Source organism: Rhea pennata, chromosome 8 (genome assembly GCF_028389875.1).
Source record: "Rhea pennata isolate bPtePen1 chromosome 8, bPtePen1.pri, whole genome shotgun sequence".
NCBI lineage: Eukaryota > Metazoa > Chordata > Aves > Rheiformes > Rheidae > Rhea > Rhea pennata.
Genome location: NC_084670.1, coordinates 28326457 through 28338163, shown reverse-complemented (window position 1 = coordinate 28338163; position 11707 = coordinate 28326457). Strand labels below are relative to the sequence as shown.

The following is an 11707-nucleotide window of genomic DNA, read 5'->3' as shown; positions in this document are numbered from 1 at the left end:
GCAGCCTCTGTATCAGTTTCTGAACTATTTTTCCTAGGTTGTTATTTTCTCCTAAAGGGTCTGATCACAGTTACCAACCATTTTCATCTGCAATTATTGTGTAGCATTTTGTTTTCTTTAATTTTTCCCCAATCAGTGCTAAAGATGTTCAAATGGTATTGTGTCAAGGATAATCCCCAGGAGAAATTCAGAAGCTTTGTCTGTGCTCTCAGTTTGGATGCATCTCTTTCTGATGTAGCCGTTAACAAGCCTTAATGACTTGCATCTGTTTTGCACACTTCAGCTGATACTTGCTGTTTGCAAAAACAAGACTGTTCTCAAAACCTGATTGCCTCTCCTGGCTCTGCTGGTAGATTTTAAACTGGGACAACAAAAGTTGGATCAGGTTGTAATTTCTAGGGTTAACGTTGTGAAATGAACACATCGTTGGTTCTTTATCCTGTCTTTTTTGAATGAGAACGCTTCTTAGCTAATTCTTCAGTTGTTCTTGGTTGTAATTTTTGCAGCCCTGTAGACTTTCAATAGTGTTTTTTTTTTTTTTTTTTTTTTTTTTTTTAGCATTTCTGCCAGTCATTATTGTGGTATGATATTTGTTGACACGTTTTTCTTTGTCCAGAGCCTGCTGAGAGTCTCCTTCCTACGTAATGGGTCATGCTCCACTTTTTTTATTTATTTATTGACAAGTATTAGATCTAGATCACTGTTCAAGTTCTGTTTTCCTTGATAAATGTCAGGAATTCCATCCTGTTGTCCTTAAACCTGCTAGATACAGACTTTTAGCTGTATTTCTAAGTGCTGGCCAGTTCTCATTGCTATCAGAATCTAGGTGTTGTTAATACTGAGTATCATAAATAAGAGTTCCTATTTTTCCTCAGGGGAAGCGTGTGTGCACATGCCTTCTGAGCAAACCCTCCTCCTGTGTCCATGTAGCTGTGGCTTGTCTTCTGTAGTGTGTTTGTGGGCAAAGGGGATCCTCTGACAAAGAGCATATAAAGTTTTTCCTTTTGAAAATACTTCCTCCTGTTCAAATGGGGCTGTAGAAAACAGCGTGGGCCTCCTGCAAACAGTGCAAAGAGAGGGATAGGGAGGCAGAGAGCCACAGCTGACTCCCATCTTGTTTCCCTGTGTCTGTCCTCTTTTCCTGCTCTTGGCCCTCTAGTGAAAGAGACTCAGTGACTCAGGTGTCTGTCTTCAGCAAATCGTCCTGCTATTATTTCAAAAGTCCTGTTTATTAATACGTGTCATGTGAGCAACAAGAAGCCAGCTGAGCGCAGAGCCTGTAGGCATCGTGATGTGATGCACAGAAGCAGCTCTGTTTACCGCTGCTTTCCAGGGTGTATCATCTTGGTGGTCTCTGAAGGTGATTGCAAAGGAAACAGAATGTGAGAACAAGATCAGCATGGTGGGGTGTGCTGGGAAGGGAGAGGTCTCCGAAAACACACTGTGCACCAAAAAAAGATCCTTTGATGGTAAAATAAGCCCAAGCTTTGGTTTGCCACAACATGTGGTATTAGCAGGCTCTTGATCTGAACATGCGAATGAGAAGATGCAGCATGGCTGAAATGGTTTTCACTGATTTCATTGTGTCTGCCCTGTCATCCACTCATAGAAAAGTGTATTAGTGAAAAAAGAAAGCAGTGGGTGACAAGTAAGTACATCTGTGACATTTAAGAGAGGTAGCTAATGTGCCTGCAATCCCACCAACATAAGCTGTCTGCATTGAACACAGTATCAGAAAAACCCTGAGAGTGGATTCTTTCCAGGCCAAGCTGCAGGTTTGGTGGCTTTTGGCCCTCCCTCCAGCTCTATATAATTGTATGAGGCCATCCAGCCCAATCCTTCAGAGTCCTGATCACTTTCTATGGAGGAAAAGAAGGTGATCAGGAGTAGCCAGCATGGATTCAGGAAGGGGAAATCCTGCTTAACCAATCTGATGGTCTTCTACGATGGCATTGCTGGCTGGGTAGAGGAGGGGAGAGCAGTGGACGTTGTCTCCCTTGACTTCAGCAAGGCTTTTGACACTATCTCCCATAACATCCTCCTAGAGACACTCAGGAAGTGTGGGTTAGATGAGTGGACAGTGAGGTGGATTGAGAACTGGCTGAAAGGCAGAGCTCAGAGGGTTGTCATCAGTGGTGCAGAGTCTAGTTGGAGGACTGTTCAACTTCATCAGTGACCTGGATGAGGGGACAGAGTGCCTCCTCAGCAAGTTTGCGGATGATCCCAAGCTGGGAGGAGTGGCTGACACACCTGAGGGCTGTGCTGCCATTCAGAGAGACCTGGACAGGCTGGAGAGCTGGGCGGAGAGGAACCTCCTGAGGTTCAGCAAGGGCAAGTGCAGAGTCCTGCACCTAGGGAGAAATAACCCTAGGCACCAGTACAGGCTGGGGGCTGACCTTGTGGAGAGCAGCTGTGCAGAGAAGGACCTGGGAGTGCTGGTGAATGACAAGCTGACCATGAGCCAGCAATGTGCCCTTGTGGCCAGGCAGGCCAATGGTATCCTGGGCTGCATTAGAAGGAGTGTTGCCAGCAGGTTGAGGAAGGTGATCCTGCCCCTCTAACTCAGCCCTGGTGAGGCCTCATCTCGAGTACTGTGTCCAGTTCTGGGCTCCCCAGTCCAAGACAGAAATGGAGCTACTGGAGAGAGCCCAGCGTAGGGCTACGAGGATGATCAGAGGGCTGGAGCACCTGCCCTATGAGGAACGGCTGCAAGAGCTGGGCCTGCTTAGCCTGGGGAAGAGAAGACTGAGGGGGGGGATCTTATCAGTGTGTACAAGTACCTGAAGGGAGGGTGTCAAGGGGACAGGGACAAACTTTTCAGTTGTCCCATGTGACAGGACAAGAGGCAATGGGCAGAAATTGAAGCACAGGAAGTTCCGCCTGAACGTGAGGGGGAATTTCTTCCCTGTGAGGGTGACAGAGCCCTGGGACAGGTTGCCCAAAGAGGCTGTGGAGTCTCCTCCTCTGGAAATATTCAAAGCCCGCTTGGATGCAACCCTGCCTACCATGCTCTAGGTGTCCCTGCTTGAGCAGGGGGGTTGGAATAGATGATCTCCAGAGGTCCCTTCCAATCTTACCTATTCTGTGATTCCATGGTAGGACAGATATTTAATTTTGAGAGCTGTTGATGAGATGTGTGCCATATAGCAAGAATGAAAACCATTTGACTGCTCAGCCAACATGAGGTACCTATGCAGAGCTGGTTGTCCTGGGGTAAATTCAAAACTAAATTTGTGAATATTTGTACAAAGACGAGGCAGCTCTGGCATGGCTTACTTTGGTTTTTGAGGGCCAGTCCGTTCCTGAACCAGCATCCCAAAAGTACAAGGGAGTTTCCTTGCTCTGTTCTATGCTCTTCAGACGGTCTTCTTCCCTCCTTCATAACTGGATGTTGCCTGCATTGCCAGAGGAGCTCTGTTCCAACAGTCGAGCTCTTCTCTCCTCCAGCCCCAAATACCTGGCTGGAGGAGAGGCAGTGGTAACCCTGTTTGAAGAGAGGGTTTTTGGTCCCAAGAAGTTCCAGTCTTTGGTCTTTGCTCCCCAGTTCATCACTATATTTTACAGCAGCTGAAGGGGCCACAGAGGGCTGTGGAAGAAATAGTGATTCCCTATTTCCCTCAGTGTCCACCTCGTAAAGAACCACAAATGTACTGTACTCACTGGTCTGAGTGAGGCAGCACAGGTGCCAACCGCTAGGAAATGGTGCTGAGCAAGGAGCCTGAGCAGATAATGCATCCCCCACACACAGCTCAGGTGCCTGAGCCTAGCGGAGCAACAGGGCTGGAGTGCTGCATAGGCAGCATGAGGAGTGCATTGATGGTAGATGCTTGCCCAAGCAGCCTGCTGTCTCTCTTGGCTCCTAGCTGGAGGCATCTCTCACTTTTTCTGCTATACGGGGTAGCAGAAGCTGCCGAAGAAGCCTGGTTTTGCTCCAAGGTGATACGTATTTCCTGCGTTACAGCATGCTACTTGTTGAGCCTGGCCACTGCCCTGCAGTGATTGGGTGTGGGTGAAGGCTGGGTTTGGGCTGTTAATCCTGGGGCAGCTGTACTGAGGCTGCAGTAGTGACACTGCCTTCCTCTTTTCAGTTACATAGGTTTATTACACCACAGCGGGACAGGGTCAGTGACCAGACCTCTGCTCTGTCAGGGATTATACAGAACTGTACACACAATCCATGCCCTAAGGAACAGATAGAGGAAAGGGAGAATGTGCAACATGCTGCCATAAAAGTAATTTGTCCTGTACAAAACGAAGTAATTCCCCAATGTCCACCACCACACTTGGGATTTGATTTTCTTCCCTTTTTCCAAGGAGAAGAGTCCTTGGCTCTGCCTCTTCCCTCTTATGCAGGCTGCTAGACCCACGACAGGCTTTACTGTTGCCTCTACTCTTGGTCCAGGGCACCACAGTGGAAAAGCAGCTGCCTCTGCCCGAGTGGGCTGCTGGAAAAGGTGGTTGGCTGGCGTGTGTGTGCTAGGCTGATTACTCAGCCCCTGTTTGGTGCCCTGCAAGTGCTTTGCTGCTCAGTGCACCTGCTCCTGAACCTAGCTGTCGGGTGCAGTTTTGTGCGAAAGCAGCCTGCTTGCCAGGTTTGTCCTGGTGTACGTGTGCTGCCTCAGTGTGGGAGGAGCAGGCGGGCAACCCTGAACTTGCAGCTGAAGGCGGAAACTCTTTGGGGTTTCTTGCTGCTGCTTGAGGCTTTCATAGAGGCGCAGCATCTGAGCTGGGTGTTTGCTGCTAGAGTGATGCAGGCATTTAGAGGCAGAACTGGGTCTTCCCCCAGGACTCAGTCTGGGCCAGCCCCAGCGCCTTTTAGCTGCCACACAGATGATCACACAAAGCACGTCCAGCCCATCCGACTCCCAGCCATGCAGCAGAACTTGAACTACGTGTACCCTCAGATCTTCTGGGTGGATGGTTGTACCAACCTCAGCACTTCCGGCCCCTCGGAATCCTCCATTGCCCCCTTCCCACCACCGGTACCTGATCGGAAGAGAAAGCCAAGGAGCAACAGAGAAGGGAACAGCATCGGCTTCCTGGTGGTCTCCTTGCTGATCCTACTGTCTCTCACTGGAGTTGGACTGAGCATGTTTCAGATTTTTCGCCTGGAGAAGGAACTGACCGAACTCAGAGAGGTAAAGTCCATCTGGCTTGTCACAGAAGCTCTGGGGGGGTGGGGATGGGGGGAAGAAAGAAACCTAAAACCAGGTCTGAGATGCTCGGGCGGTGCAGAACTCCCCATGGGGCAGATACTTGAATGTCTGCCCTCCTTGTCTGAGTGGGGTTGTTTTACATTGTAGAGGACTGCTCTGTTGGGGGCTATGATATGTCCGGTTGTCTCTAATTTCTAAGTGCTGCAGGGTCTCTGTCCTTGGATGTACTTTCTCTTACTGCTCTGCAGTTCCGCTTTAGTGTCCAGAACTAGCCGCTGTCAAAGATAGTCCTTGGCTGTTCCAGATGACGCCCTCACGTTCTTCCCATGCTAAGAGACCTTGTCCTCTTTTCTTTTGACAGTCTGCCAGCACTGAACACATACCTCCAGCTCTGGAGAAACTCATAGGTGAGTTGATGTAGGTAGAGGAACTCCCTTCTTGTAGCTTGTCTGAATGCTTCCATCTCACTTTTCCCTCCGCATGTCAAGGTAGCAAAAACAGGGTTGCAGCTCTGATGCTCTGAAAGCACTGATTTCACTACTTTAGTTGGAATGGGAAATGTAGCTCCAGGGTGCTGGGAGGGGTCGCAAACCCTGCCTGCTTGGAGGAGAGCTGTCTCGGTATCACCCCTGGGTATGGGGACGATCTGCCCCTGGCTTGGACCTCCCAGTCCCCAACGGGCAATGGTGCTAGAGGGGCTCTACAGTGAGTTGCTACTGCCCTAACATACAGCAACAACATGAACGGAGTGAGGAGAACAGAGATCCTAGATAGGCATCGCTCATGTTACTTCTTTGTTTCCTTAATATTCAAGATTTTGCAAGGACACGGAGGGTTTCATTTTCTTTGGGGGTGGACGATTCATTTCCTCTCTTGAGAGGGCAATTTATTTTTTCCAAAATTCTTTTGGTACAAAGTCTCACTGTAGACAAAGCTGATTGAGAAAAGCCTGATGATATTTTTTTTTTCTTTTAGAAAAAAGTTATTTCAGTGAAATTGAAACTTTCCACAAGAACCTTCCAATTTTTCTAAAATATCATTTAGGAAAAAAGCAGAGTTTCAGTTAAACTGGAGCATTATCAAAATTATACTTGGAAATTTCAGATTTTTTTTTTCTATTTTACTTTTACATAGCATGTTGATATTAACAATGATGATATCTCTTATCAAAGAAGCTTAAAGCTGAAAGAAATGTTTAGTTTTTTGACATACCTGAAAAGATACTTTTTCTTGAGGATTTTGTTTAGTAGGAAAGGTCATTTCTTTTCAAGTTTGTTCTGATATAGAATGAAAGCAAAATTTGAAATAGCAAAACTCCTTGGAAAGGACAGTCCTGGTTTCAAATTAACTTTGTAGTCTGTTGCTTAGAGGAAGGAGAGCTGTCATTTTAACCAAATGCTCAGTGCTCTGATCAGAGGCTACTTTAGCAGCACCTGAGTCATAAATTTATGAGCACAAGGCATAAATACTAACCTCAAAATTCTTGAGGTTCATAAATAAATAAAGCCAGGGAAACAGTGTAAAGGAGAAGACAGAGAAGAAAGGGGAATTTAGCTGGCGTGAGAAAAGCAGAGGCTTCTTTTAAATTCTGAGAACCTGGTGCTTGGGAATGGATACTGAATGGAAGGGAAGGATGGGGTGGGATGGAATCCAAGCATCCACCTGTTTTCACTGTAACTGGCCTCCCTCTATTGGGGGGGGGGGCAGCATTCTTCTAGCTGTGTTCTGCTTCTTAACAGAGTCTGCCTGGCCAGCAGAATGGTTTGTAGGATGTCTTAAATATCTTTTCTCATCTAATAATGAGGAGGAGGGTTGGTACTAGCTGTCTGCTGTCACAGGGACAGGTGCCCCTGGCAGTGCTGGACTGGAAAGGGGCAGTAAAACAGAGTCATCTTTGGCAGGACATGAGTAGTCACCTTGGCATGGGCCCGAGATACCAGGTAATGGGGCAGTACTGTCCTCTCCTTCACCCTGAGGGAGAGGCCTCTGCTTGAGCTTACTGATTGAGCCATTTCAAGATGAAAGCTCTCCTTGCTCGTTTGTACTTCCCCTTGCTTCTGATTAATCTGGATCCTTTGCTGCAACGCTTCCTTGCTTTGAAGCATTTGCTTGAGCACCTATCTGCCTTGCTGCACCAAGCGGTGTTGCCTGTGTGCCCTGTGCTGCTCTGAACCTGCCCCATTTCAGCATTACAGACAGCTCCCTTTGGTCTCTGGGCTGGCTTCTCCATGGAGCGTGTGGCTCAAGTTTTCTCCATTTTCATGCAGGGGAGAAGAGCGAGTCAGTGAAAAAGGAAGAAAGGAAAGCAGCACACTTAACGGGTATGTGCTGAGGGGCCAGTGAGACGGGAGCGTGGGGGACAAGGCAAGTGTGGCTGGGGCAAAAGGGCAGCCTGGTTATAGCTGTGAGGAGTCTGCCTCATATAGGCCTTCTCAGTTCCCTTGGGTAACGTGCGTGCTCTGAGAGTTCAGTTACCCCACAGCTAAAATCTTGTCCTTCGTTTAGGCTTTTCAGCCTAAGTGGTTTTTGGTTTTTGTTTTGCCTTCGGGGTCTGCGGGACCAAAAGCTCTCAGAAGAGGCTGGTGCTGAACAAGCAGAAGGTGACAGCTCCTACCTCTGTGGGGCTTGGGGCGGATGTCCCATGCCGAAATGAGCATGTAGAGAACAGGGGACTTGTCTTGACACTGGAGAAAACCAGAAAATGCCTGTGCTTCTCAAATCGCCCCTCTGGTCTCGGCTTCCAGGGAACCCCATGCAGCAGGACCTCCCTTTGGAGTGGGAACCGATCTCCGGACATGCCTTCACCGCCGGCATTCAGTACCGCAATCAGGGCCTGGTGATCAATGAAACCGGCCTCTACTTCGTATACTCCAACGTGCTCTTCCGCGGAAGTGCCTGCAGCAGCCAGGTGTTAACCCACGTTGTGTACAAGAAAAACCCAGCCTCCCCGGGCAGCCAGGTGCTGATGGAGGACAAAAAGATCAACTACTGCACCAATCAGAAGATGTGGGCTCGGAAAAGCTACCTGGGGGCTTTGTTCAAGCTCAGGGAAATGGACAGTCTGCATGTCAATGTTTCCAAAATCGCTCTGGTTAATTTTGAGGAATCCAAGACTTTTTTTGGCTTATTTAAACTTTGAACAGCACTGTCAGTGCGCGGCCGGCAGCCCCACACACACTAGGACATGCAAGGGTGGGCTGAGTGGCAGCCAACCTGCCCAGGCAGGCAAGCTGGAGTCTTGCACCTGGAAGCCCACCAAGAAACTGTGTTTTTTGGCCTTTGGAACGAGGGCTTGAGAGCATGAGTAAGGCTCTCCAGGGTCTGACACCTGGCCTCTGGAAAGGTCCTGGGGTAACGTGAATAAACAGCACGTTTCCCCCCGCCCTGACAAAAAACCCAGGGTGCGCCGGAGACGACCTTGACACTCACTACTTGCTGCAGAAGAGATTTTGCTACCTGAGAAGATGACGGCCCCACTGTGGCGCCTGGCGGGAGGCTCTGGGCCAGTGGGCGGCATGGGGAGGGGGCCGGCTGGAGGCGGAGAAGGGCCCCTGGGGGGCTGCGTCCCCAAGCGCCTCCTCGGGCTCGCGCCCGGGCATGCCGCAGTGTCCCGCGGGCGCCCCCCCGGCTAGCCAGCTCGGGAAGCGCGGTACGTTCATTTTGCGATAAGTTATCAACCATTCTCATCCCAGAAAAATGTGCATTTTTCCTCCCTCCCCCTTCCTTTATTTAACTCGCCGCGCGGCTTCGCGCCGAGGAACGTTCCGGAAGCAGCCGGTGGCTGGGCCTGTGGGGCGGCGCAGGGAGGCCGCGCGCCCCCACCTCGGCCTCCCCCCCGTAACAAGCTGCTCTTTCCAGAGCAAAAGGCTGGTGGTAAATAAAAGTATATTTTTCTAGGAAGTTGGCGCTCTTCTCTCCTCATTCAGGGGGAGCTGGCCCCTGCGACGGCCGCGGCCCCGAAGCCGCCAGTGGAAGCGGAGGCGCCAGGTCCGAGCCCGCCATGGGGCTGGGGCCGCCATGCTGCTCTGGGGAGCCAGGCGCAGCCCGGCCTCTGCGGGCAGAGGGCTCCCACCACGAGGGCTCCCGCGCCGAAACGGTGGGGATTTGGGGCCTGAGGGGTGCAGCCTGAGGTAAGGGCAGCGTGGACGGGAGGGGGGCAAGCAGGTGTTTGGTTTTGGTGTCATCTCAAAACGTGGGCTTGAGCTCGTGTGGAAAGACATGGGTAGGCAGCTTCGGAGAACCCCACACACACACGCCGCCTCCCCTTCCCCATCCTTGCTCTGGTTTTCGAGCTCTGGGTCGGTTTCTCGAGCCCTGGTTTGGATGCGAGCGGGGCAGAGGCGGCAGAGCAGTCGAGGACGTGCTCTGGGTGCAGGGCGCTTTGCGCTCGGCGTAAGCGCGGCTGTCTCCAAAGCTGCCGTGCCACGCTCGCTGCCCCCTCGCCGGCACTTCCCCCGTGGCAGTTTGAGGGGCAGGGAGAGGAAGAGGCGTTTGCTGTGAAAGAAGGTTCGCTCGCTCTGGCAGCTTGCCTGCGAAGCGCTTCTGTTGCGTTGCTTCGCTCGGGGGCCGTCTGCCGTGCTGCCGCAGGGCAGTATGCGAAGGCTGCGTGTGGCTGTGGTGCACCACTTTGCTGTGGTCCTGGCTTCCAGCAGCTCTGGTGTTGGTCACAGCTAGCAGTGACTCTTCAGCAGCACGCAGCGTGTATTTCCTTTTCCATGGTCTGCTCTCAGCTCGGTGTTGTGTAGCCTGCGGTTCCCCGTTGCTTGCTTCAGATAAACATATTTCTTTGAAACCTAGAAGTAGACTGGCTATTGGTGTGGCTGGAGCAAGGTGAACGCTTTCTGCTCACGCAACTGCTGCTGTAAAACTCGGAGCGCCTCTGCTGCATTTCTCAGGAAGGAAAGTGCCTTGAAAGGTCAAAGTTTAGGGACCTTTCTGCTTGGCTGCTGCACTCTCACTGCCTCTATCCCCTTCTTCGTTTCAGAAGGGCAAACCACGTAGCGCAGAACAGGATTCACCAGCAGGGTGAATCCAGACCCAGCCCAGAAGGGCTGGAAGTTGTCACCTCCTTACTGCCATTTGCGTTATGCTGCCTTCCTAGTGAAGAGACATCCAGCTGAGGAGTGTGTGTTTGACACTGATGCAGTTCATGTTGCTTGTGCCACAGCAGCTTTAATGAAGTTGTCTATTGAATTATCTAGCTAATGATCTATTCATTTAATGAAATACCTGCTTAATATTAACATGAACTACTCAATGGTTATTTAACATTGCCATTATTAATAGCTCTGCAAAATTACTCATTTAATTAAAATATTAAAATTATTGAAATTTATTTTAAAATTATCAAGTATTTTGTTCCCTTCCCGGGGGGAAGGATGTCTGCACTGGAAAGGATTTCCCAGCTACTTTTGCAGGACTGGCCATTGTGTTTCCTTTTTCCCTGTGATAGGGAAAAGAAAAATCCCTCCTGCCATGTATTTGAGTTTGTTAGCTAATCTCCTCCTAGTGACTTTTGATGGTTGGCAAGGCCTCTGGAAAGGCCACCCTTAGCAGTGCCATCGTTGCTTGTGGCACAGGCTGGCAGTCCTCTGGTGCTGCAGGCCCAACCCTTCTTCCTTAAGAAGATATTTCCATCCTCCTCTTCAGAGGATGTAGCAGGAATCTCTAGATGTGGTAGTCATCTGAGGTGCTTCCTGGGAGGTAGGACCCCCAATCCAACATGCACCTCTGAGCACTCTCGCCCAGTGATGCGCAAGGGCTGGTCCCTGCAGAAGGCCAAGTGGCTGTGGCTGCCACAGCTGAGGATGGCTGCATGGCCTCCTGCAGGCACCTGCCCCACAGAGCACTCAGGGCCCGCAGTGGGGTTTCTGAATGGCAGTGGGCCTGAGCTGAGCTCCTCTGTCCTGCTCAGATGGGGTTGTCTGGGACATGTGCTGAGGTGCTGTGAGATTTGGGAACGTTTAACGCTTAGTGGGGCTCTGGAGAGGCTCTGTCTCTGCAGATAACATGGCCAATGAGAAGCGATAAACTCAGATCATTTAGCAACAGGTTTTTGGCCTGCTCCTTGTGTGGGGGGGGGCTCATGCCCTTTCTTTCTAGGCTGGATCACGCTTTCCTACATGATCCAGTCTGAGGAACCCAATACGAGCCATGCTTGTGAGTCTGCTGCAGGCACACAGACACTCATACTCAGCTGAACCCTTCCCAGGTAATGTCTGTGTGTTTGGGGTATGCAGGCAGCCAACTTCAGGTTCTGCATGATCTGGATACAGCTGTGTTGCTACATGGCCTAGCACAGTGAGCTGCTTTATAGAGATACGGGCTCTTCTGTGGTTGATGTGTGTGAGATGCTGCACCCTATTTACCTACCCACCATGGAGGAAAGGAGAGGGCAGCATACCAGTTTTTTTAGAAACTTTGGACAGACTCTGTGTATGTACAATAACTGAAGTGGCAGGAAGGACTGCTTCATAGAAAGGAGTGTAGAGATGGCGTCATTGCTTCTTCTGCGGCAAAAGTGTGGTGGAAGCAAAGAGAGGCCTGGTCTG

At 50.4% G+C, this 11707-nt stretch overlaps 1 protein-coding gene across 1 annotated transcript; it reads left to right on the top strand.

Moving 5' to 3' along the window:
• The first annotated feature begins 4748 nt into the window (after window positions 1–4748).
• Window positions 4749–8295, top strand: FASLG (Fas ligand). The gene is made up of 4 exons (XM_062581825.1): window positions 4749–5138; window positions 5518–5563; window positions 7424–7477; window positions 7901–8295. The coding sequence occupies exons 1-4, from the start codon at window positions 4749–4751 to the stop codon at window positions 8293–8295; spliced, it is 885 nt and encodes a 294-aa protein (XP_062437809.1).
• Window positions 8296–11707: the final 3412 nt, after the last annotated feature.